General features: G+C 46.3%; 1 protein-coding gene across 1 annotated transcript; it reads right to left on the reverse strand.

Moving 5' to 3' along the window:
* Positions 1 to 65: 65 nt before the first annotated feature.
* CABLES2 (Cdk5 and Abl enzyme substrate 2) lies at positions 66 to 21,321 on the reverse strand (the record flags this gene model as incomplete). The annotated part of the gene is made up of 10 exons (XM_084296431.1): positions 66 to 556; positions 1,013 to 1,217; positions 2,438 to 2,544; positions 2,946 to 3,049; positions 3,804 to 3,969; positions 4,629 to 4,737; positions 6,172 to 6,249; positions 6,972 to 7,064; positions 7,243 to 7,314; positions 20,798 to 21,321. The coding sequence occupies 10 exons, from the start codon at positions 21,319 to 21,321 to the stop codon at positions 416 to 418; spliced, it is 1,599 nt and encodes a 532-aa protein (XP_084152557.1). The 3' UTR covers positions 66 to 415.
* Between the last annotated feature and the right edge of the window lie 6,432 nt (positions 21,322 to 27,753).

Consider the following 27,753-nt stretch of genomic DNA (forward strand, 5'->3'; position numbering starts at 1 on the left):
AAACATCTAAACCTTATGGTGCACTGGAATGGAAGTGATGCTTCCTTTAGTTTCAAGGACTACAATAAAGGCTTAAAAAAAAAAAAAAAAGAAACAATACCATAGGATTCTTCATAGGGAAGAACAGTTTTAGTCAAACTGAAAAGATAAATAAGGAATAATCAGCAGCCATAACAGCTAACTGGTGAATATTTGTGCTTCAAATGTCCAAAAGAAAATAAAGTTCAACGACTCTTCTCGTACCATCTCCCAGTCTTGGCATATGTGTCCGTAATGCACACCTTGACAGTTCACACCCACGTCGCAGACTTCAAAGCTAGCTGTAGCCACAGCAGGATGCACAGTGGCACAGAATGGCCAGTGGCAACTTCAGCAACCGTGTTCAGTGACGCTATCAGCTGGAAAGTAGCTTTGGTTAAGACTGTTGTGTGAGCCGTCTGTAATGAGGTAAAACTTGGTTTTCAGGAAGATAGAGAGCCAGTTCCAAAGCTACAAGGACGGTGAATTCAAAAGCAATGAGATCTCTTCTGTTGAATCTGAATCTCTCTTCTAATTTCTATGATGGCAATGAAAAAGAGAGGGAGGGGGGGAAAAAAACAGAATCAGTTATCCACAAGATACCAATGCACTATCAGATTAAGTCTGCATCACATATTCCAGCTTTATGCTAAGTCAGAGAATCAAAAGCATTGCCACAGATCAAAAACGTAAACAGCCTTATTAGCTCAGCTGTGACACCCGCAAAACAGTTACTGTTTCTCAGGCAAACATTAAATGAGAAAATAACCTCACTGTAGGATCCATAGGACATTAGACTGCCATCAGTCAGGCACTTATAATGAATTAAAAATAAGCATCCAAACAGAAGACCTGTGATGAGAACAAAAACCTACTGAAAGAGCTGGTCTTGAATGCAAACATGTGCTGCTAAAAATCTTGCTTTTCATCTTTACCTTGTTCCGTGAAACAGAAAGGTTTTGACCAAACCTGAAACAAGTTGTGTAGTACTTACATCTATAAGGTGTTTGACTTCGTGTTTCCTGAGGTCACTGCTGATCTTGGCTGCAAGCAGAACGCAAGCACCAGCACACAGTTTGCGGTTCTGTTTGTTAAGTTTGCCTTGGAGAACGAGCTTCTCAAAGTAAACGTAAGCCATGGACACAGTAACTGGCTCCAGATTGCATTCTTCACTCAGATTCCGCATTTCTCTCTTTAAACTGAAAATAGAGAGGAAAAAAAAATGAAATAAAAATCCACCCTCTCCAACATGAGAGCTTTTATAAAACACTCTAGAAGCACCTCAGCATGGGAACTCAGAAGAGCATACAGGCAAAGCTCCTACTTAGAAAACCATGACTGGTATTACCTTCAGTTGGAGAAGCCCAGCTGGCTGCAAGCTGGAGCTGATAACAAACTGATTTAACCTGGCTGACATCATCTACTGTGAAAGAACACGCAGGCTGCTGCTGTATGGCTCCTTCTGAGATCCTGAACTTGTTTGTGATTCATATCATAAGACTGAACCATGCTGGCCTACACAATGCCACATCAAAGCTGTGCAGATGGAGACCTGTCTACCACACACCTCCAAGGAAAATTAGGTCTGAGGGGGAAGGCAAATTGGTTTACACCCTTCTCACAAAAGCTAGCCTTTCACTTCAGAAAAAAGGCAAACTTTATGCTGGATGCTCTTTCACTGCTATCATCCATGCTACTCCTACAGAAGATCTCTCTGCGAGCTGACAATTGAAACAGCTACAAAAAGGAGCATGCAGGACACTGGCAGAACAGACTCTGAAAGAGCAAACCTTCCCCTCGCAGCTGGGAGCTGCACACAGCCCCAGTGATTCAGCAGTATCGTGTTTTAAGCTGGCTGTTTCAGAAGGCCCTGACTGCTCTCTGAAGGCGCAACAGTGCATCTCACTGGTGAATACTCAGATGTGTCTCCTGGAAGGTGAGGAATTCTGTGTGCATAGTCCTGCCTTCATGAGATGCTTTTCTTTACCATGACTCCACAGACCTAACCTTTTTTTTTATCCTAGAGTCCTGTTAGAGTCTACAGTGATCAGCAAGTCTTGTAATCAAAAGATGAAAATAAGCAGAGGGTCCAAACTGGTTAAGAGTGGGACTGCACAATAGCAAAACAATCAGGTTACCAGTATTTGTTTCAATGCTAACGCTGCTTCACTGTTAATTGGCTATTAATGTTGATGAAACAAAACCCATCTAAGCTGTACTATGAAAACCAACTGTTACCCTTTTCCAGCATCCTAAACATCTCTGTACAAGGCTGTCATCCTACAGTCAGCTCAACTGGCAACAAGAGATTAGCATTTAATCATATATACTATTAATAGATCTAGTATTTGCTCCATACAAGTGGAAGATAAGTCTGCAACAGCGTAGAAGTTCTTACTATTCACTGCGTGTTTCTTACCTCCTAATTTTGCTCAGCGTCAACTTGATGTGAGGAAACTTCTCTCTAAAGGTTTCGTTCATATCCTTCTTCAGGTCTGAGGGCTTCACATATTCTATGACCGTTGTCTGAAACACAGGATGCAAAGTGTATTATTTCTCTTGTGAACAGTACTGACAGCAAAACAAGGTTTCCAAGGACACTTTAGTGCAAGGGCAGAACATTTTCTTTAACTCTTAAATTTCCGTAAAGACTCGTGTAATACCTCAGGTTGAATTTCAGCCACATAAAATCTTAATTCATAATGAACCAGTAAGCAAATGGTTACAATAAATAAGCAACAACACAGAGATATGTAAAGTTGGTCTTTGACAAGCAGTGTACAAAATGATTTGTAGTTTTCTTGATCTGTTCTCAAAAAGCCACAACTACTACTTCCTAGAGGATTTTCTCTTCCCTGTGGAAGTTCTTTACAGGAGGACCTTCAAGGTGCTCACTCACTCCTCTGTTCAGCTAGACAGCTACTCACCATGTAAGAAGCAAAGATGAGAACACGTTTGTGTTTTCCACAGGGCCACTGAGGGTCGTCCAGAAGATTTGGATCATACTCTGCTGCTTCCCCAGCTTCACTTCCTGAAGGAACGAGGAAAGTACAACAATGAGCCATAAGACACAGAGCTTTAAGTTCTGTTTTCTCTTTAATAAAGAGTTCAAACAGCAAACATTAGAAGTGTTGGCAGACCCCATTAGGCAGATAAACTGCAGCTAGTCACCTGTTTTCATTCCACAAATGAACGAATCAGTATTAGATTTATTTAAAAACAAACCAGCTCCATCTCTAACATACACCCAATGCACCATTTTAGACAGTGCACGCTAACAGTTTGTCTTCCAGAAACATGCACAGAGAACAACTGCAGAAGACTGGATTTATACTGCTTATACTCAAATCTAGCAGACAGCATCATCAGGTTTGCTCTTTTACACCAGAGAATGTATTCTTGTCAAAACCCTTGGTTTATGCATTGTTACAGTGCTAGAAGGCAAGGAGGACCATCTGTACCCACACACACCAGGTGTTTCTTGTTGAGTAACATAAAACTCCACATTTCTAAGGAAATGCTTTGCAGTCCTTGAATTTCAAAAACTAGGCCAAATATACAGAGGATGTAAGGAATGCAAGCAAGTTTCAGTCCTAAGGCTCAGCCTCTGTACTTCATTAACAAGACTCCTTTGCTAGCCCATGCTAAAACCAGTCTCCTTCCAAACCCAGCCCATTTGTCCCGATAATACACTTCACCACTTGCAATTGTTTCAGAAAAATAAACTCTTTTCATGCTTTTCTGCTGCATGCACAAGTGGTGACAGTGCTAGAAACTGTCCTTACCAAGCTCTGTTCCTGCTGGAATCGTTTTTGCTGTCACAGGTTTGTACCTCGATCCGGGAAGACTCCGTGAAGCACTAGCTCGACATGAAGGAACAGCGCTGTGGCTGTCAGCTTTGCGCACAACTAGGGCGTTGGTTGGATACAGGAATTTTGCATAGGACACAACCTTCAAAAAAAAAAAAAAAAAACAAACAAACTTGTAGTTATAGGGGAAAAAGTATTGAAAGCTTATTTCCAGACACCAAGGATTTTATAACTCAGATGTGCAGAGTTTCTATTTGGGAGTAAAGGCCTTAGAACTGGGGGGGACAGAAGGGAAGGGAAAGTTGAGCACAGGAATGTTGTACTTTTGTGACTTCAGGATAGAAGCACTGTAGAGGATTTGGGGGAATAAGAAAAAAGGGAGAATCACATCAACAAAACTCTGGCAGTAAACAGATTTAACTGAAGAGGTATAAGTTTCACCCATATTTTGTTTTGACAAAAAGAAAATGTTTTGATTAGAATATCATTTACATGTTGCCTGAGATACCAGAGTCAAAACAATTCTCCAGAAATGGAAGCAGAAGTCACCAGGGACTTTCATGTCCTCCTCAGAAGCAGCATCATGACAAGTCAAACATTTCAGATTTTAAGAATCTAAATTTCCACTGCTTTCTAACATTACAGTTCTCACTTTATGCAGTGCTGTGCCATCCAAAAATTAAGTAATTTTCCTGGTATCAAATGGTCACAACAGTGAAAGGAGCCAGCTGACCCACCATCATCCCCGTGCCAGTTACTGGTTTGGTGATGGAGATCAAGAAATAAAAATTATTTCCTTACCTTGCCGTCAGCACCTAGCTCTACTCCTTCCATCCCGAGGACCATCTCAGTGGAGACCGAAACTCCCCCAGAAGGATGTCGCTGCTTCTGTCCTTCCATTTTTAGATCACTAAATGAAGATAAGAAAACGCATAATTGGAAAACGTTCCACAACCTCATCTTCTTTTTTGGTGAACACCAGGCTGATCCTCTACCTGCAGCCAACAGTTGCATTACGCAGAAACAGTGCAATCCCTCAGCCCCATCTCCAAGCAAGTATTAAATTTTAAATACTCAAAAATGTGGGGATGTTCACTAACTCAAAAATCATATTTCATCTCATTTTAAAAATCAGATTTGTACCAAATGTACCTAGAAAAGGTACTTCTCTTTTTTTTTTTTTTTTTTTTTTTAAGTACGATCTTCCTGCATAAGGCTATACCATTTGTAATACACTAATTCTCAAATACTTAACAGCAAATGTGATTTACATTACTAGTTTTCCAGGATTAGAAACTTGCCTTTCAATTGTATTTTTTCCAACCACTGTGCACACAAGCTCACACTAAGAATTAGGGCTGCTAGCAGAACTGTTTCAGTGATGGCAGCGTGCAGCTTTGTCACCTATATTCCGATGCAAAAAAAGCAGCTTTCAGTTGAAGCACTGCATCGCTAGCTTACACACAAGCAGAACGACACCGTGCTCAGAAATGCTCTAAAATAACTCCAGTGACCTTGCTGCTCTTCAATTAAATGAAAAAACATTTTCCCATCAACTATTTTTATAGCAAGTGTATTTGAATACAATACAATTCCCACCACTAAACATCCGTTTCCTTCTTCCATAAGTTACATACAGGACAGAAGTGGCAACACAATTGTTTTGGCAGAAGTGGATTAAAATAAAATGAGTATTTTCTGTGGTACACTCGTAGATCAGGCCTTCACAGAATCAACTTAGAGCTCATACGAGACTGAGTAAAGCTGCAGGCAAGTCCACTTGGCAGGTTTTGGTTCTCATATTTGATCATATTTGCAGTTCTATATAAAAATGGAGTACAAACATTTAAAGCAGAATCAATCGGTATCAATTGGGCTAAACTGCTTCTGTTTTTCTTACACTACAAACAGCGACATTCATGGCTTAGGATAGGTGAAAAATGGAAGAGTTTCTTAAACTTAGTTATAGATTAACTACTAAACTTTGAAGACTTTCTAGTAAAGAACGTAGCATCCTTGTCTGATGTACATGGCAACAAGCCACACTGTGCTCAAAGTTGATTTCAAGGATTTCACAGGACTGCAGTGCTTGAAACATGAACAAAGACCTTAAGAGAGGTTTGCCCTTTTCCAGTATTTTCTCTAGAAGTTTCAGTGAACACCAACGCTGCAGCAACATCTGATTTTACAGCGCTGATAGCAAGTTCTTGTCCTTACATGTAAGCAGTAAGTCAAGTACATTCACCGGCTTCAAGCAGAAGACCTATACCATCTATACTCATTTAAAAAGATATTTTGCAAACAATAGACCAGAGATTTCACAAAGTGGTTAACGATGACTCACCTGATTCGTAAACTCTCCCCGTAAGGTAGGATCGAAAAAGCCACGCACAGTGTTCGTTTAGCACAGATTAATACTATCCTGTAAGCAGAGGGGAAAAGATCAGGATAAGAACTGAGATTCAGAAGTTACAAAACAATTTTTTATAGACTGTGAACACTGGATTCCTCTTCAATTGCTCTGTAAGTTACATAGATACTGATACAGATTGTATGTTTCCAGAAGGCAGCACAGAAGCAGAGGTTTCCTTCTGACCCTGCAGGGCCTCAGAGCCAAGCTCTGTCTCACACTCCAGCTCTGGCATCACCCTCAGAGCTGCTCAGATATCTGTCATAATTATATATATATATTTTATTTAAAATCAATATATTTTAACAAATATTGTATATTTAGCTGGATGATGGTACTACTCCTAGGTCTCACACAACTAACAATAATAAATACGAATGCAACCCATTCTTTCTTTTCTGCTCAGCAGCTAAGAGCCAAGGACTTGGATAAACCAAACCATTCTCCTTACATCCTCCTCAGCTCTGACCTGTCTTTGTGCTAGAGATAAGGATGGTGTTAGGAGAGAATGAATTAACTTCCTCCCTTTCTCCTCAAAGCAGAACAGCAGAACCATCGGAAGATTGCTGCAAATGTAGCACCTACCAGCACCTACTGCCCTCAATATAAGTATGTTTAAAATTAGCAAGGCCACAAGGACATTGCATTAGTCCCCTGATATTAAAAATCTAATCACACTGAACTGGAGTTTACTTACGAGCACACACGAGTACAAGGGGCACGGCTGAAGTTACCTGCTGTTTTTTGTGTCATACTGCCTCATGTTCTTGATGAAGTGCATCTTCTTCAAACTTTTGTGCCTCGGAGACCCAGATATATTCTTGGTTCTGCAATTGTAAAAAAGAAAAAAATATCTTAAGTGCTCCGGCAAAGAGCCATGCCAGTTTTATGATCAGATGGCAGCACTAGCATGCAGGACCTCAGATATTGGCGTGGAAGAGGGTGGAGGGAGGAGAGGACTGCATGCAACGAGTTAAGATTAATGCTGCTTTTGAAAAAAAGTACCTTTGTACACTGGCATATTCCACTATGTCTTCTAAAAAGTCTAGAGAGCAGCGCTGGGAGATAAAACGCCTTCTGTAAAACGTACAACACCATGAAGAGTGAACAATATTAGTTCATGGCCTCGGAGTTTATGAACTGCAACAGATCTATGAGCTCTTAGAACAAATGGCAGCTTTTTTTGGGGATTTGTTTTGTTGTTAGAAGAGTGCTTACCAAGGTGTTTCACATTCCCAAAAAGGCCAAGAACTTGTTACCCCCTCTAGGAACTGTAAAATCTTTCACTTTGAGTACACATTTATACTGACTTCAGTAGCAAGAGCACTCACTGCCTTCAACACAAAAGAACACCTACCTATAAGTTAAACACCTAAAAAGCTTCCCAATATTTCTTACAGGATTTTAAATAAGTATCACAAAAAGCTCCCTGTGTGCATCAAGGCAAGGGAGCGAGTAGTTTTATATTGATCTACCAACACGTATATATACAGATATATCTGTATGATGATGGAACATCTGTATTTGTATTCCTGATTCTGAACACTGTGCTCCTCCAGCAGTAGGCTTCAGCAGACCAAGAGTCCATGACACTAGCCCAATAAAATTGACAGATCTCTCAGGAAAACAATAGAGAGGACTATTAGAGGAAGCTAAGCATATTCAGGGCCCATCTGAAATCCCAGAATTGAAGACACAAGGAGAATAATAAGAATCTTGTGAGTTACTTTAGCAAAAATAAGATATTACACAAGAAAAAAAAAAAAAACACTGCCAAGTAAGATGCATTATGATTGTCAAAGTCAAATTGCTCTTTGTGGGTAGAGATTTACAAATAAATTTGGAAACTGGCTGCAATTTCCGTAGGAACAAGGCATTCAGATTCAGCTAAAACACTGAATCACCAAATCACTGACACTACAACTATCAAATTCTATTTTTTTTCTGCTTTTGTTTAAGTATACGTCACGCTGTGCTTTTAGTGCAAGCCACATGCATTCAAGTCCCAGGTTTTCTTCCAAAGTATCATCATAACCCAACTGATGGACGGTATTGCCATGGATGCCAATTGAGAAGAAGCTAACTAGATATAATCTGTGGGATGCTGCTTTGACAAGATCAACTTTTGGAAAAACCTCACACTTAAAACTCCACGTATTTTTACCTCTGGAAAAACAATAAATACACTGAGAAAGAAATTATTGCTGTTTACTAGAAGTTGCAGATCTGTAATGCAGAAGATAGCAGTCATGCTGCTGTGGAGAATGTGTGCTCAAGGTTATGCAGGTGTAGACCATGGGAAAGCTCCAAAGTCCTCAAGAACAGTTTCCAGAGCTCTTGTGTACATGAGCAGCCAAACCACTCAAAGAGACCATGGCCAAGCTCTCGTGCTTGGAAGTTAATGTGCAACACTAAAACAAAACCATGGCACCTTGGGTGGTGGGGAGTGGAGGGGGCAAGGAGATCAGGCAAAATGGGATTTATTAATTGCTAAGAACTATGGATGAGCTTTTACAGCAAAGATTTATAGCTTCAGTTGATTCAAGCTGAAGATCGAAAAAAGGTGCTCAGGATTTAGTCTGGTCTTGACGCCCAGCACTTAAGAATTTGGAAGTAACTTGACAATCTGCTAATCCTGGTGACTTTGCTTTCTATCCTTCAGCTGAGCTGGGTAAGAAACCACACCACACCATTTTGTCGCTACTTAAGAGATACACCAGAGCTGTCCAGCCTATTTTGGCTTCTAACATGCAATAAGAAAACACCTTTGTGAAACGTGGAGGCCAGTCTCAAAGGTCCTGGCATGAACTGCAGTTCTCCATGTCCCCAGGCTTCCTCCCCTCTATTTCAAGGAGACCAGACTGGATGCAGACAGAAAGCAGCCTTGTATGCTGAGCAAAGGAAAAGCAAAGCTAAAACCAATGACAACAGGCATTGGTACAAAAAGAAGATGTAAAAGGTTCTGTAAAAGGATGCCAGCATAAGGTGCCGGTAAGGGTGCCAGAGTGACCACCAAAGTGCTGGGCCACTACAGTAGAGACCCATCAAAAGCCCTATATCTTCCAAACACTGCTGCATTTCCCCAGCAATAGGGACAAGAGCACAAAGCACCTGAACCCACTGCTCTGTCAGAGCCTCTCAGTAAAATGCTGCTGCAGCGAAAGGAAGATCCTGCCCCTTCGCTCAAAACCACAATGACTCACCCCCACTGTGCCAACAGGAAACTTGATTTTTAGCTACACTTCAGCTTCACTTGAGGACAGAAAATATCTGTCACCTTGGAGAAATTCAACACACTAGGCAAGATACTCTCCTCAAATCTCAAAACAGGGAATACGCAAAGAGGTCTCACTAATCCCAGCCATGCTAAACAGGTCGCGTGCCCAAACATTTTACAAAGAGAGACTTGCTGGATTCCTCAGCAGCACTAATCAGCAAAGCATCTTTATTAGAGCATCCTTGGAGCATGCTGGAAGCTATCAAGACTTCCTGAGTTGTACACACCCAGCCTGCAGACTGTTTGGGTTAGTTTTGGTGCTCTTCTCATGCAGTAATTCACACCTCAAGACCAGGCAGCACAGGATCACTTCAGGAGCTGCTGGATCTTGCCTGATGAAAAAGAGTAGTCGTGTCCCCTGGGCTAAGCAGATTCATCTAGGATAACACCTCTTGTTGTGCTCTGATCCACAGGAGTTCAAAGGATTTTAAGTCATTTACACAGTACATCTGTTGCCAAACGCGACCTAAATACTAAAGCAGCACACCAAAATCCATACCCGCGCTGTCAGTTATCTTACACACACTCCTACTGACATGCTACTTGATAATTAGAAATCGAATCATCCAATGTTAAAATTTTAATGAGTTCTATGAAGCAGGCTGTAATTTCAATAGGATCCTAAAAGAAAGCCCAGGCCTGTCAGCTAATACCAGCTATTTCCTTGACAAGCTACGGAGGGTTTGTGTGCTTGGAAGTCAAGTCTTGGTCAAGAATTCACTTTTTGGGTGCTTCCCCCACTAGTTTAAAAGCCAATAAAAACAGGACCCACCCAGGGCTTCAACACACACGCAGCGTGTGCCCAGAGATAAGGGACTATCGAGCAGAGGGATTCTGGATTGGGGCTGGGTTTGTTATCTCCACGCACACACACGGCCACGCACAGCCCAACAGCGCTGCTCAATCTGTGGTGAGCTGAACGTGGCCGTGAAAAACACCTCATGATCAGATAAAAACCAACAACTCCAGCAGCAGCCAGCCCACAATTTATCCTTTCTGGTGGACTTCCCACTAAACAAACCCCACTTCTGAGGGCTTCAGACATCTGTCCTCCTCGGGCCCTGCCAGCGTCCTAGCAAGTGCCAGAGAAACTCTCACAGAGGGAGACGACAATGGAGAGGCAGCACACGGGACTCCTGGCCAGGGGTTTACTCAGCTCTTAAGTGTTCCCAGCAGGACAGGACACGGCTAAGAGCAGTCTATGTATAGCACCGGTAATCCCTCAGTGTCCTGTCTTGCAAATTGAAAGGAAAAATCTGTTTAAGTCACAGCTTCAGATTAAAGACCAGTGACCTTTCAGATGGCCTGCCAGAGTATTTCCCCTTGCCTACCCACAGGCTAGGCCGCACAGGCACCCCAAAGAACAAGAGGAAAGTGTGAGGACGTTGCTGTAGTTGGAGATTCCTAAAACAGCCACTCACAAACAGATATCCTGTAAAATGCAAGAAGTGCAGCTGTCATTTGGCCCTTTTGAAGCGTCCCTGTTCAGCCCTGCTGGTCCCTGTATTTCTGCCACAGCATGGGGACTGACTGACAGCTCTCCTTCCTTCCTAAGGGAGAAGTCAGAAATTTCTAAAATCTGACTGGGATTCTCTTGTCCTAATTAACCTCCCCTCTCACAGGGACAGGTCTGTGCCCTGTGCCAACCCTACAGCCAGAGGGGCCATTTGATCAGCATTCAGCTGCTTTCTCCCATAACTTTATCTCTGAGCCACGCAGCATCTGGAGTCCGTCTTCTGCCTGACCTCTTACCACGATTGCTCCTAGGGCAGGGTCAAGCAGGAGAGGAGAAAGCCTGCACTGCTGTCTGACACCACTATTTCAGCCTCTGCACATTTTTCCACTTTATAAGTAGTACCTTCCTGTAAACATTTGCAGAAGGCTATTAAAGTAATTAATGTATTGCTGGTGATGCTTGCTGGGGTGCAGAAGAGTGGAAGTGAACTGCCTCCAAGCTAGAGAGTGCCTCACTGCCCTGCAGGCTGTCTTTTAAGATGCTCAAGTGATCACAGAGAAGGGAGAACAATACCTAAGCTGAGTGTTAAGTTGTTCATATTATCCTTCCTCAATATATCGGCAGCATTTCCAAGAGCTTCTTCTCTTGTCACACTTTTACAGGTGAGTTTAATGATCTCAACACTGCTCTCACTGAACGAGACAACCAGAAGATCACATGCTGCTCACTTTTGCTGAGTTAGAACAAATTCCTATTTGACCACTAAACCAGCCATTCTCTCTCTACTGTAGGAAAAAGTAGGAAGCAAGCCAGATGATCTGAAGAAAAGGAAGGCAAAAGTAGAGGTTGCACTCAACCTAAGTTTTTGCTCCAAAATATCTGAGCTCCTTCCATCTTCTAACACCACGAGAGCAATGGTGTTGAATTAACCAAGACCACGTTAGTTTCCTAGTTCTGTAGAAAATGCTTTGTGTATGTGGCTTGGGCATGGCAAGTTTGCTGTGGGATGGCTGTCCTCACATCTGATTTTCACTTCACCTATGCAGCAACGAAAATCAAAAAGCAGGAGAAGAGAGCAGGAGGCTAAGCCCTGGGACACGAGTGCTCAAAGACACTGCAAAAGCCAGGCAGCAAGACGACTGAGGCCTCCTCTAGCAAAATGGACAGGCACCGCAGGCTTGTTTCAGTTGGAGTCACATCCCTCTGCCGGAGGGAAGGATGCCACGATGCATGCACACATGTATGCACATGCATCCACGGGCACTCTGCTAAAATTAGCAGCTAGGCTTGTATCCTCTGCTGCTCTTTAGCAATCCACACTGCTAATAGACAAATTGAATGGACCAGGTCAAGGATTTTTAATTACAGTGTAAAATTAGGGGCTAATAGAATTTGGTTTCTTATTTCTCACTTGAAAGCGATTTTAATATTGATGGCCCTTTGTAAGGTCTTCTACATGCCTCCATATAATCACAGCTGTCAAGAGACTGAGTTTAATATAGCAAAGATGAAAATCATTTATTGGTTTGTGGAGGCACTGGCTTAGTAACAACTGTCAAAGGTAATTTGCTCAAGAAATCCAGATCCCAAATCTTGTTTATAATAGGAAGACACACCTGTCAGATTTGTTTTGTCAAGACATACTTTAAAGAATTAAACTGTGTAGTTTTCCCTTCCTTACGGGCGAGCCAACAACCTGGTATGAACCACATTTCAGTTTGACTAGGTAAAAATACTGTCACCAAGGGATTAAGGAAACCAGTTCCAGTTTTTTTAGCTTAATTTTTGTCAACTGCTGTTACCTATGCCCAGACAACATTTACTGTTTCCAATCTGGCATTACAGAGTGTATGAGTGTGAGACTCCTTGTTCTCACAGCCCGTGCCTTATTGCCATCAGTGCTCTCATTAATCAGTTTCCTGATTGAAGTAGGAAAGCAGATTGAGTACAGCTCACCGGGAGCAACAAGTTTTTAGTAATTAAAGTCAAGAGAAGTCAGACACTACATTTATATTAAAGCACAGGCAAACCACCGTCACTACCACGTATCTGGGAAAATATATGATTTTAATGAAGAAAATATGCCATGAATGCCCGGTACTGAGCCATTTCTGCAGGTAGATGGTTTCAGATCTCACATGCAACGAAGCATGCAGCAGAGGAGAGGACACCCTGTGTAAATGACAGCAAGTGTACAGCTAATCACTCCTTTACAAGGTCAGCTACCCACTGTTTTATGGCAACGCTACTGGAAGCACAGACGTGCAGTGTGGATTGCAAGCCATGGTCCCAGGAGTTCATTCTGACATTTATTTAAAGCGTCACACTGCCAGAGAATAAATACAAGTCTCACAGGGGGGTCTAGTCTAAGACATTTCTCCATTAATCTTCCTTTTAAGGAATAAATCCAAACTGATTAGCCACATGAGCACAGCAGTACTTCTATGCTTCAGAGCAGATCTCTGCCAGACCTCAGGGTTAAAGAGGAGGTCCAGCTCCTTCACCCTTGTGTTCATATTCAAGGTTTGTTCACAAAGCTGAAGCAGCACCAGGGCTTTCCTGCTGGTCCGAAACAGCCCAGAGAAAACGCCACGCTGCTCAAAGAACAGTAACAGCACATGCAAGAAAAAGTAAACGCCATGCAGTGCACAGGACAAATGAGAGGGGACAGAAATAAACTGTAGCTTGAATGAAGGTGGAGGCAGAGTAAATGGAAAGTTTACTAAGCCTGGATGGTATTAAATACTAACAAGGAAAGAAATTACTGTAGATACTTGTCACAGTGGCTGCTACTTCATTACTGATTCACAACCACGTATGATTAAGACCTAATGCTACCAGGAAACGAGCTCTGTATTCATTGCATTTCATACATCACATTGTGCTTGTGCTAAGAGTGTTTAGACAACCCAAGAAGAAAATAATGCCTTCCAGTAAGTGTTATGAAAGCCATCTGTTGCAATAGAGCCACCAAGCCAGATGCAAGGTCTGCTGTGCCTAGAGCCCGCTTCTTGTAAAGTAATTCTAAAGCCCGCTCCTAAAATCCCAGCTGCTTCTCACAAAGCAAACTGGATGTGCTGCCAGGACACAACTAGTGACTGTTCCTCAAGTCTGTACCATTTTCTGTAGGTGTTCCTACTGGGGAATGCTCACCAACCTGGTTTCCTCAGTGCTTTGCTCACTAAACACAAACGCTGATCAACAGGCAAGTGAAATGCAACTCGTGTCTTTTGCAACACTGAGGACGTTATGCTAGAAACACTCCTGCACTTCCCTGAGAGATGATGATATCATTTCTGGTGCCTCAGTAAAACAAAAGCCTTCAGCACAATAAAACTCCCAAGTTACGAAAAAAAAAAAAAAAAAAAAAGGAGCTTTTACTAGGAAGAAGAAAATTCAAAACAGGTGACAGGAAGAAACCAAGCGAAGGAAAGTTTAGAGCTCTCCCAGAGCTTTAATGGGAGCTTGGTTCTTCCCACCACAACATCTGTCATCCCCACTAACCTCCAATCCAGAGGTTGCAGCCTCACCGAGGCAATTTTTTATGCTAACATTGCAACGACCACAACAGAGCAAGTGCAAATCTGTGCTGTATTTAAAGCAAATTGAGGCAGGTCTGCGGGGCAGGCTGAGCTCCTTAGTGCCGTGCCAGTGAGCGCTGACCAAGAGGAGCACTCCCCAGAGAAGGTCACTGTGTGCAGTAGAGGTGTTCAGAGCTCCTGCAGGAAGGGCTGCCCAGCTCACAGCACGAGGGGACAGCGAGATTTTAGTTTTAAAGACTCCGTACTTCTCATCAGTCAGGGCACTGTCTTGTGAAACTCTTCTGCTTCACTCACCCTTATAAGACTCTAAAGGCCCTTTATTTAACACCATCTTCAGGGGTTAGAATATAATAATTTACAGTAAGTTATACACACGATAGCTATAAACCAAAGGTTACAAGTGTTAGAGCTCTTCATCTGAAGAGCTAGCGAGACTGTCTGTAGCTGAGCACCACCCACCTGCAGTCAGCTGCTTTATCAACAATACCTCATTCTCATTACAGAACCCAAATTTCATTATACTTGCCTGCACGTCAGATTATGCATTTCTAGATTTAAACTGCAGAGCATGAAGAATTCAGAACAATCTACAAAAGGAGGCTCAAAGATGTCTTGGTGGAAAAAGTGACAGATAGAAAAAGGAGGAACACGAGACACCTGAAGCTAAGTCTCCAAGACTTCATATAACTAAAACACCACATACCACAAAAATATATTTTGTGAGAGTGCTTTCACTCCATCTTTTTGTTTCTCTTCTGAAACAAAAAGCCCAGTTTATGGCAGCCTGCAAACAGCAAGCACCACAGCTAGTAACTTCTGCACTGGCTCAGTCTCGGAGCCCTGACAAAGAAGCTTCATCATCCACAGATAAGGTGAGATTGCTGTCCACTCTACTGGCAGCTCTGATTTGAGTTTGAGCAGCCACTTATCTCAGTTCTCAAGAAGGACTCCTGTGCTAAGCCAAGTTCCAGCGAAGAGCACCAGCAACCCAAGCATTTGCTCCAGAAGTGCACCCACGGCACCCAGCACATAGCTCTTGCTCAATGTGAGTGCTGTAGCTCAAAAGGAGGCACTAACGGAGATCTGGGGGTAGGAAGAGGAGGAGGAGAGAAGCATGTCAGACCGTGAACTACAGAAACTATGTTTTAAGCCAGTACAGTGAGATCCTGCAGACTTCAGAGCTGAGCTACATTTGAAAATGCTGGTCTAATAAAACTTACTTTTTTCGTGACTTGGGGAAAGCCTTGTAAAGTAAATAACCTTGTAAGATGTTAAGAAAGAGCCATGACTGCTGTGACACTATGTAAGCCCTCGGCAGGGCACTGAAGCCCACGGCAGAGCAGCCCCAGGACGAGAAGGCTCCGGTCACCACACGCCTGCAGGACTTGCTGGAGGCCCGAAGCAGCACCCCACCACCTCCTCCTCGTCCCACCACCTCCTCCTCAGAGTTAAGCCATTCAGGTTCATCATGTAGCCTTCTCTGATGTTAGCTTGAAGAAGCAAGCCCACATATGTGGAGCCACAGCTGTCAGGACACTCGCACGCTGGCCTTGCAATGCTACACAGCCCGCCCACAGGCCTCATCAGCTGCAAGTACAGTTAATTCCCTACACACACTCCTCTGACTGCAGAGCAAAGTCACTTTGAAAGCCCTCGGACCCCTCTAAATGAAGGGGTTAAATAACCTTAGCGTTGAGAGCCTCTCTTTTGACCTAGAAACCTTCCCAGAGGCATGAAGGATCAGATCTCCAAGCTTCCTGCTGGGCATACTGCTTCTTCTGACCTGGATGAATATACCTGGCTGGGAACGCCAGATAAATAACGGGGGTAGCTATAAATTGTAAACCATTTAATACTTGCAATTCACCTGCAGGTGCAAGTGTGTGTGTGAGAAGGTTGCTGAAGCAAAACGTTTACCAAGCAGCAGACTGCTGCCCTCACATTTCAGCTGAGTTTTAAATAAAGTTCAGACGTCGGATACGTTCATTTTCAGCCCTGAGCAGCACACAACAGCCTACTGTTCATGTCTCAAAGGTCAAAGCTTGCAGCCTCTGACAGATATTGTTGCTTCCTGAAAAGCACCGTGCACGCTCAGGTTATTCCTAATAAGGCTTAGAAATCAAAACTTGGACCTTTAAGCACTATTTCATCCATCTCCACCAAACGTGTGTTAGCAGAGGGTTTCTTTTTAAATAAATGCTTCTCAAAGTGAAAACAGCTGCTGGGTTGACAATAGTATAAGACAATACATTAGCCATCATACGCATGAAGGCCTGACCAAGCATTTTTGCCATTCCATGCAAGGAACGGATTTGATCACACCTACGTTAGTGATACAGCCCCCAATTAACCCTTAAATGCAGAGCTGGTCTAAAGCACTGCTCTTACCAACTACTTTAGACTCCCACCCTAAAAGAAATCTAAATCAGCCCAATTATTTCTGATTTATCAGCACCCACCAGCATTCAGTTCAGCTGCCTTACCCCTGGTCATCGAGGGCATTAGAGCACTGGTCGCAAATAATTTAAGTCCCTGAATTTATTCATAGGCCTAGCAAAATGCAGCAAATACATGGCAAAACCAGCTGTTCTACATCACACTGCACTGAAAGTACACAGCAAGCATTGACAGTCGGGGCTGTTGTTCCCATTCCTCATTTCATGCTTTCATAACCTGGCTATTTTCAGGGCTCTTTGCTGTCTGTGTTTCCCCAGAAAGCTCTGCCAGTTTCAGACCCAGCTGCAGAAATTCATTAAAAAACTGTGAATGCCAATTTGTTCACTATCTGCTGTCTCCTCTCCATCCGCTGCTTTCTGTTAAGCTTGATCTCTGAACGACCGGAGTAAGATGGAAAGGGAGGTAGGATAACAAGTGGAGTAAGAAAGCCAGCACAACACAGATTTGTAATTTAAGATCCTATTAACAGGAGATACCTTAGGAAAACAAAAGTAGAAGGCTAAAGTCATTAAGTTCATCGAGCTCAGCCAGCAGCACAATGAAACAAAGCATCCAGATTAAACTGTGTCTCCAAGGGAGGGCTGTTGGCACACACCCTGCTCACCACTGGAAGTTTCCATCCCAAAGAAACCTGACAGCTACTGAGCAACTCCGAGAACCTCCACGTTGTGTCAACTAAGCAGGTTTCTTGTTCCTTGGACTGTACCAAAGATCCTGCTTGCTGCTAGCAAACGGCGCCAGCTGTAGCAAAGGTGTGGTGGCAGCCTGCCCTGAGCTGCCCGGCCACACCAGCTGCTAACAACCACAGCAAACAACATCGAGTTTTGCAATAACACTCTGCAAAAAGAAGATGACCTCTCAGATCTGGGCAAGCCCCTGTGCTATGAAATCATAGATGATGGCACAGGACTCACAGCATTGGCCACCTCAAAGAGATGATCGAATCTGGGGTACCCCCCTGCCCTGCCCTTGGTGTATTTGTGGGATGCTCCACTCATGGCAAATCAAAGCAGCCTTTTGTGGTGACCAAAAAAGGATGCTGAGGAGAGCAGCTGCCTCCCGTGGGCACCAGAGATGAGATGTCCTGAGCAGCAGTGCAGATTCCATCTCCCCTTTTCCTCTGGTGGCTTCATGCCTCTGTATGTTTGCGTGATGGAAACAGTTCACCTGCCTAAGAAGCAGCAACACTGCTGGATGGCAAAACACTACCCAGATCTGAGTCCCAGGAAGAGGAATGACGTATTTGCTTGTTGATTTCTGAACTTTCATTTGTAGTATGCCAAACACAGAAGGGGAAGCAGCACAACCTCCACAAGGAAGAAACTCCCTGAATCACTCATTGTGTATTTGCTGTTCCACAGGGAACAGAGCTGCTCTGTCTCAACACAAGTCAAGGAACCACCCAGAAAAAAAAAAAAAAAGTGTTCCACGTCCCTCACCCTGAAAGCCTTGGCATTGCAGGTAAAGACGTAATTCCAAGGGAATGGTTCAGCTCTGCCACTCCTGTGCCCTATGCAACTGGAAATATTTATGTTGGGTTTAATGCATCCCCAGAGGCACTGCAAAACTTATATATATATATATATATATATATATATATAAAAATATATATATAATATACATATATATATTCTGACAAAAGTCTGATATATACAGATATATATCATACATATATATATATATATATCATACATATATATATAAAGTTGTGGATTTTCTGCACATTAGTTTGTGACGTTCACTATCCACTCTTCTTTCTTTAAGGACAGAGAAATACATGTAGATGAACTCTCACTCCACGTCACCCTCATAAGAAGTAGATAAAATGATTAATGCGATGCCATCTACCCTTTCAAACATCTCTTTTCCCAGCTGAAGAATCAGGTTGTTTTGTCATTACTCATACAAAAGCCCTTTTATTCTCCCCATTACCCTCCTTGCATTTCCCTCAACCTCTTATTTCTGATTTAATCGTTTCAGTTAGATTGATTAGAATACTACAGCGGAACATAACATCCCAAAAATTAGATGCCAAGGGAAGAGGAGGAAGGACATAAAACAAGAAAAGCTCTGAGGAACACACATTAAAGAGTATTTTCTTAGTGTCTTATTGAATTGGCATTGAAAAGAAAAAGGGAAGGAAGGAATAATTTACACAAACTCCAGCGGTCCTAAACTCAGTAAGCCCATGCGCAGGCACGCCAAATGTCTCACAGAGACATCACTGTACTTGCAAAGCTCCTGATACTGAACTCTCCCTCAAAGGCCTTATCTACAACATTAAAACAGCAAAATGAGCAGCAGCACAGCTCCAAGTGCTAGGAAGGAGCTGTGTCACAGTGACACCGTGACTTCAGGCTTCACTGCTCAACAAGTGGGACACAACAGCATCACCTGTGCTCAGAGGACATGGAAGTAGCAGGCCCAGCTGCAGTTTTTTCAAGATCTAAGGAAAGAAAGGTCCCATCTTTCATAGGAAGAAAAGCAGAAAGTACTACAAATAGTTCAAGAAAATAAAACTCAGAGGGAACACATGCAGGAGGACCCCCACACCATTACTCACTGGGCTACATTTCTTTGAATTCACTCATCCTCCATCCTGAGGACCAGCAGGACCCCTCCATTAGCAGATGTGCACAGAAAGGCAGCACCGATCACTTGCTTTAGCAAAGCTCCCCAGCTTTAAAGCACAGCCAACATCTTTACTTCAACCTACTAACAAAGCTCTGGAAGCCACTATAAAGACTGCTGAGACTTAGATGTCTTTGATATTGTTTTGCTTATCTGCAGCCTCAGAGGGCCAGCTCACTTTACAAAGTTGTTTATGCAAGAAGTGGCCTAAAAAAAAAGAATTCTTTTGGAGCTCAAATCCCCAAGACCGGAGCAGAAGCCTACCTTTCAGAAGATCAGAAAACTAATACTTCCAGGCTGATAGATGTCCCCTGCAAATACAATGGTAATTCTGCATGGAGGGGCAGAATATCCTCCTCTAAAGTTGGCTTCAAAAGTTCCCAGAGTACAAGCAAATGATGAGCACTGCTTGTAGAGTCACTGCACAATCAGGCAGTGGGGATTCAAAGAAGGCCCAGCAGGAAGGGTCACATTGCCCGGAGTAAGAGTCCTACCTAGCAATGCCTCGGCCAGCTTCATCTGGAGACTGCAAAATTCAAAAGCCAGGCCCGGGAAAAGCAAGAGGGAGGGTTTCTGCTGCAGCAGACCTCCAGCCAGACCTCGCTGGGGAAATATTCTCCAAATCTCCCCCACCCACCAGACACCAGCATCAGTCTGGCCACCCACTGCACACGCAAGCAGACCCCTGGAGGGCCGGGTGACCCCCCCAGCAGGACCACCACGACACCCTGGGTGCTCAGGGGCAGCAGAGGCGCAGCCCCCGCTCCCAAAAACTGGGGGCACCTTGGCACAGGGATGCAGGGATGCTCCGGCCACCTCGCCCCCTTGGGGAGGGGGGGGCAGCAGGGCTGGACGATGCTCCCAAAAGCTGTGAGCTGGGTTCCAGCGCTGGGGGGGCTCCATGCTGCCACCCCTACAGGGCGGGCAGGTGCTGGGAGGGGTGGGGGGGCGGAGGGGAGGCTGCAGCCCCGTTTCCCACGCCCGGCTCCCCCCGGGGGCGCCGCTTTCCCACGCTCGCTCCTCACCCCCCCGGGGGCTGCGGGCCCTGGGAAAGTGCGGCTCTTCCCAGGGCTTCCCACGCCCCGCGGGACCAGGCGGCTGCGAGAAGCTTTAGGGGAGGGGGGGGGGAGAAGGTTTATAGGGCCGGGAATAAGGACTTGGGGGGGGGGAAAGGAGCCCAGCTAAGCCCTCACTCACCTCTGCCGCTGCACCTCCAGCGCCAAGCCGCCTCCCGCAGCTCCCGGCGCGGGGCTCAGCATCCCCGGCCCCCCCGGTTTAGCGGAGCCCGGCAGCCCCGGGGGGGCGGGCGGCAGCGGGCAGAGCGGGGCGCCCTGCGGCAGCGGCGAGAAGCCGCCCCCCCGGGGCTGCTCCGCTTCCCCTTTCCCCGCAGCAACGGGGGAGGAACCGGGCGGCAGCGAAGCACCGGGAAAGCCGTGGGGAGCCCTCTGCGGGGCCAGCGAGCGCGGCGGGGCTCCGACCACCTCCTCCTCATCCTCCTCTTCCTCTTCTTCCTCCCCTTCCCCGGAGGGCAGAGGAGGAGGAGGAGGAGGAGGGGGAGGAAGGAGAGGAGGAAGGGGAGGCTGCTTCTCGGCGGCCGGGCAGGGCGGGCGGCCGTCCAGGGAGATGTTGGTGAGGAAGAAGAGGGCGGCCTGCCTCCGCCGCGAGTCGCCCCGTCTGCGCGGCCGGGGCGCCGGGGAGCCGCACGCCGTGGCCGCGGCCATTCTCCGAATGAGCCGGGGCGGCTCCGAGCGCGCCGCCGCCGCCGCCAGCCCGCCCGCTCATTGGCTGCGACGCGCCGAGATGCAAATGAGGCGCAGCGGGGCGCCGCGGTCATTGGTTGAGAGGGGGGCGGGAGGGGGGTCGCGCGGAGCCCCGCCCTTCCCCGCCGGGCGGCCGGCAACGAGGGGACGCGCGGTCCTAGCGCCGCCGCTCAGAGCCTCCAAGCGGCCCCGGGCAGCTCCGGGGTGCCCCCGGCTCCCGGCCTCCTTTTTGCACGTCCCCACATCATCCCCGCCATCCCCTATTCCGCCTCAGCATGTCCTTTTTTTTTTTTTTTAACGACATTTTAAAACTCCCCCATCTCCCCTCTCAGCCCCCCAGGGCCCCCCAGCCGTGTCGCGGTGCCACAGCCGTCGTGCAAGCTCGGGGACATCTCAAACGAGGAGCACTCGTGTGTGTGGGCTGCCCGCTGCTCTAACAGCGGATTAAGGCTGTTATTGCATGCCCCAAGGACAGGGGTACCCGAGTCCCAACTCACCGGCAGCACCCGAAACCTGCACCCAGCGGTCAACGTCCACGCTCCCAGGCTGCCAAAGCAAAGCTGAGGCAGTGCAGCGCTGAGCGGGGCCGTATATGGGAAAGGCAGACCTGGAGAAGCCTTGGTTGGGATCTGGAGGAACATAAACTTGGTATTATCTCCGCGAAGTGACTCAAGACATGTCTGCATGGCACGCCGCTTCCCAGGCTCGTGTTTATACTGCACAGCATAAACACACCCCTTAGGCACTTGAGCTGATGTCTGCCACGTCCCGGGATGATGCTCAGAGTGCTTGGCAAGCTGGGGAGCTGTGCCCTTTCTGCCGCCCTCCCAGGACGTTGCTGGGCCCTGCGGATGTGACCCGAGAGTTTTGCAAGAGCGATGAGGCTGCTGGTGCTGAGCACAGCAGGGTGGGCGCTGGTGGCCCCATAGATTGTCTGGTCCCACAGCCACGCTGTGCCTCCCCTCTTGCATGCTCCAAGCAGTGGGTGCTCCCGATGCTATAGCCAGGAGCACGTCAGCCCCGATGTGCCATGAGCAGGGGACTGCTGAGACATTTAAGATTAGGCAGGACTTCGTGTATTTGCAATGCTGGACCCAGGGAATGGCAATTGCTTTTGCCAACCAGAGTCCCGGTTTTAAAAAAGCTGGGTGACATCTCTAAAAATTGTTCACATTCTCCACCAGAAATCAAACTGATGTCTAAGGACATGATCTGAAATGTGGGCATGGAATAAAGAACATATTTTGAAACTGTCTGATAAAACGCATACAGGTGCTCAGTCTTTTCATATGACTGTTTCGTAAGATCCTTTTATTTTTGTTGTTGCATACAGTTGCAAGTAGGACATCAACATTTGTCTTATAGTATTAATAGTACTTAATAATAATAGTAATAAGATTGGAAACGTATGCTGTTTTCTTCCAGGCTTTCATTAAAAGCTATTAAAATAATATGGTGCAGTACAAAGTCTCCCCTTAAAATCCTAAGAACATCCTTGGCATCTTACAACATTCAATATAGGTCAAATTTTGAGCCTAAATTATTGGGCGGAATCATCTCATGTCACAGCTGTGAAAAAATAATTTGGGATAAAAAGGAATTAAAATCTTTCCTGCTGGCAAGCTTATCAAGTAAGCCAAGGGATGAATGGGCATGGAAACTTAGCCAGGCTTTCTGCAAACAGTTCTTGAGAACCCAAGAACCTAGTAAAAAAAAAAAAAAAAAAGATGTTTTTTTCATTCTTTCCTTGTAAAAACAGCTGTAGGATGTAAATCGTCCCACTGAGTCAGCACAGGATGAAGCAGCAAGGAGCCAGCCTCCGTAGCTTTGTGGGCTGCTATCTTCAAAGCTGAATTTGGAGGTCTGAGTGTTGCTGCTGTTAGTGCTGGGGAGCTTTCATCTCCCTCTGACAAGCGTATGAGCTCACGGTGTGAGACTGTAGTGGGCACGGTGCTGTGTTTCAAGGAATCCGCTGCCGAAACAGATGGGTGGCACGACAGCAGCACAGCCACCAAGGGCAGGGGCTGGGTGCAACCCAGAGCAACCTTTCCTCCTGCACTGCTTCCTGCGGCGAGGGAAGCACCGCAGCAGGGGGACAGAGGAAGCCAGAGCTCTGCCATGACTGAACTTGCTGGTGATGCAAACCCCATGATGTTATTTTGGAAGTTCTCAGCTAGAGCATGCTTCAATCTTAACCTCTGCAGAGCCCCAGGACAAACGTGAAGGCAGGCGGTTTGGGATTTACAGCAGGATTACTGCAGGGATGTAAAGCACTGCTTTAAATCTCCAGTACGTAACTCACCTCATTCTGCTGCTGGACTAGCAGCTGGACTGTGTGGGTACATGGCTGGGAAGGCAGGAGCTGCTGGAATACGGAGCTGGTCTGGAGTGGGCCAAGCCTACCAGCCCTTATTGCAACATTATATGGGGAATAGGGTCACCAAAGTCACTGGGAGATTTCTTCCTACGTGCAAGAATTGCAGGATTTGGTCTAAGCATCTGATATGAGACAGCATTTCGAGTACATATGTGGGCTGGGTGTTAGATTTTTGCAAAATCATGGCCCAAACTCAAGCAAAGATAAGCAGGTCATGAATATATTTAGTCTGGGAACCAGTTGGAGGAAATGCTGGTATGGAGACAAAGCCCGAGGACTTTCTGTACAAATTCTCCAGCCTGGGTGCCGTGCTCCCCTCCTGCCGTCCCGTGCTGCTCCGTGCCCTGTGCTCAGGTGTCTCCTGCCAGCTCCTCCCTGCTTTGCCATCTGTCCCAGGAAAAGGGAAATGGAGTGAAAAATGTGGCTTTTGTCTGAAAGCTCGAGCACACAGGAGCATGGTTCAAAACCACAAATAATTCTCCCAGCAGTCATTGAAATGCTTTCTGATTTCTTGTGGTTAGAGCAGCACTCCCTGCGCCCCTAAATCTCAGCCACTGCAGCAGCCCTGGTGAGGCCGTCAGCTTGGGACTTTTCTTATGCTGAACCCAAGCCCAGAGGGACAACGGGCAGGAGAAACGTGGCCTCTGGGAGCTCCCCGTGCTTCTTGGCATGCGTATTATATATGTGAGAAATTACAAAAGCCTCTCCCAACCCAACTCAGGTGTGTTTCAGACCACTCCTCACTGGCTCATCCATCTCCCTCGACTGCACCCCACACCTGCCAGCCACATCTGACCCGAGCTGTTGGCCCCACCAGTACATCAGCCCTGTGACCTGCAGAGGTTTTATTCTGGCTACAGTCAGCTCCAGCTGGGAGCCCTGGTTTCTCCTGGCATCATCTGCAGCCGTGTGGCCATGTCCCCCCAATTCCCAGTGCCCACAGCAAGTGATGCAATCCTCTTCTGTCGCTGCAGATTTCCAGTTACAGCCTACCAACATGCTGAGCCCCGGGAGGGAAACATTACCAACAGACTTCTGCTGATAACAGCATGCCTTGGGCAATGACTCAGGCTTTCCTGCGTGACACGAAGTCTTTAAAAAATATGGAGCTGATTGATTTAATCGCGTGGCTCTGCACCAGGGAGGGCTGGGCGCTCGCTGCGTGACAAATGTGTGTGGTGCTTACTTGAGGGCTGGTGGATGAATGAATCAAACCCTCTCCCGAACCATGTGGCATGAGAGCTGTACTTCAAGGCGATATTAATAGATCAATAACCTTCACGGGAGGATCTTGTGAGGGGTTTTCTGGAGAGGCCCCGCTGCCGGACAGCACACACAGCAGTGGTTTGGAGAGAGCAGGGGGTGCAGCACAGCCCTGCCAGTGCTGCGGGTCTCCCAAAGGCTTGATGACAATGCTCAAGGCAGAGTGGAAGGCCATGATGCCTGAGGGATGCAGGGGGATCGTGCACTTATTTTGGCTCAAAAAGCCCTGCAAGAAACCTCTGCTCCAGATAAAGGCCAGCAGCAAAGCAATTCCCCAAATCTCTCCCTTCCAAGAACCACCACTGCGTGCTGCACTTGCAAAACCTTCCCATTGCTTCACAGCCTCCTACAATGCATCTGCAATCATCCCAAAAACTTAAAGTCTTGCTCTCCAGTTGCCCATATCCCTGCACACGAGGGCTGCCTGCGTTGCAGCTGCCTCTTCCCCACACGCAGGGTGCAGCCGACCTTGGGAAGGACCAACACAAAATGCCCATCCCACTCAAATCCCTGAAACAGGACTTAAGCAAGACTTCAGTAATGCCTGGAATGAGTTTTCCTGCAGTGAAGTGCTGAGTGAAGCTGTGTTTCCGAAGCCAGCACTATACATGGGCATTATGCACTGACCAGCTCTCATTTAAGAGGATTTTGGTACAGAGAAGGTGACTCGGGAAGAGGGCATGGCATAAGGCACCTTCAAAAGACCTACCGTAAAAATACCACTGAATAAGAACGTAAGGGAAAGGGGAGGATCTAAGCATGCATTTCTCTATTTTTGGTGCTTTTAGTTCCTGCATTTCAGCAGCCACGTCCCCTCTCGCTTGCAGCTCGTTCGACTTCCTGCTTCCCTGCACAGCAGCATCTCAGTTACAAGTGCGACAGAGGAACCTTTGTGTGGTGGCAATTTTTATTTATTTATTTATTTATTTTTTTCTGAGGTGGAGATTTATATTCACATCTAGGCTTGCACAAACTTGTTTTTTACTCCATCTTATAAACCAGTGGCTGAAAATGTCGCTTCACTGCTGGGGTAGGGGGAGGCTGATGCGCCGAGGATGAGGGGCTTGGTGTGCAGTCCCTGGGGCTGCAAGCTGGGAGCAGCCATCACTGCCGTAGGAATGATTCAGCATATACAAATGCTCAAGGAACAGAAAGCAGAAGACTTGTGATGGTCTGTAATTGGAACTGTTTTGCATGACAGGCGGTAATGCAGCCAGTCATGCTTTTTTTGATGGGCTAGGAGTGAACAGCACTACTTACGTGGCCGCTCTTTCAGATTCCAGCCCCTGAGCAGAGAGAAACCCAGCTGTGCTCCGAACCCAGTCCTGTGGGAAGCCAGCTCATGGGCCCAGCACCCTGCCTACACATCTGCACGGATGAGATCAGAGCTACAACCTGCCTGAACAAAACACACGTGAGCTGCCAGCCTTCTGGAAGGACCGATCTGTTCCTGGGACAGCTTCTCTGCTGCTTTATGCACTACGGGCCGTAACTCACACACTCTACCAAGGGTAATTTCAGTGGCTTTTTGGAGACCCCTGCACAAGGCAGCCCTGCGCTAAATGTAAGTGTGGGAACAAAACATTTAAACTCTGAAAAGCACAGATCACTTTGTCTTGGGCACAGATGTCCCTTGGAGTCCTTAGCACAACTCCATAGAGCCACAAAGGAGTGCTGGGGGAGGAAGGATCTGCCCCCAGGCTGAGTGCTGCCCACTTGCTCCTGCAATGCACTGCCCGGAGCAGAGCTGCACCTGCAGCTGGAAGCCCTGTGAGGCTCAGAGGAGCCATGGAAAGCTTGGGCTCCTTCCTTATGGCAGAACAGTTCAAGCTTCAGACTGTCTGTAGCTCACTAAATCAATACATGCATTTATCTAACGGGAATTATATGAACGAGAGACTGGCAGGCGTAAGTACAAGAATTAATGGACTTCAGCAGTTATCCACGTGTCTGCAGCATGCTGGTGGTGGGTACCAGCATGCCAGGGGCTGGATAAGAGTAGTGCACAAAGCTTTATTTCCCTTCAACAACTTGCTTGGATGCTGTTTGATTCAGAAAAAAAAAATCATCCTCACTGCTCCATCCCTGGTGCCTGAGCTGCTGGGCACCCTCAGCACCCCAAAACCACAGCCACCAGCAGCACCCCTGGGCAAACCCTGCCAAGCACGGAGCTCTGCAAGCCCTAAACCCTACAAAACCCCTCAGCTTTGGGGAGGCAGCTGTGGGTTGGTTGGGCCAGCAGTGGGATGGGGTCTCACACCTGCATCCCTGCTGCCGTGGTCCCCTCATCCCCTGCTCTGGGGACCCCAGGCAGGCAAGTGGCACTCAAAGGGACAGAAGAACCCAGACACCCCCTGCTTAGGGCTGGGCAGACCCAGGGGACAACCCCTGGCAGCCAGGGGCAAGTTTTGGGATCGCTGGGAGCAGCACGGCCCGGCTGTGCCCAGCAGGCGGCGCTGCCCGACCGCGGCCCTGCTCCCCTCCTTTATTATTATTTTTTTCCTTTTTCTTTTTTTCTTTTTTTTTTCCTTTTTTTTTTCTTTTTTCTTTTTTTTTTTTCTTTTATTTCTTTTTCCTTCCCCCCCCCTTTTTTTTCTTCCTTTTTTTTTTTTTTTTTTTTTTAAATATTTATTTATTTATTAACGTTATTTTACTCTGCTAAAAACAAAAACCCACATTTAATCAGGAGCGATGGCTGCTAAAGGAAACGGCTGCGGAAAAACACCGGGCAGGGCAGATGCTGTCTCCGGCAC

The sequence above is a fragment of the Netta rufina genome, assembly GCF_964035555.1.
Source record: "Netta rufina genome assembly, chromosome: 16".
Taxonomy (NCBI): domain Eukaryota; kingdom Metazoa; phylum Chordata; class Aves; order Anseriformes; family Anatidae; genus Netta; species Netta rufina.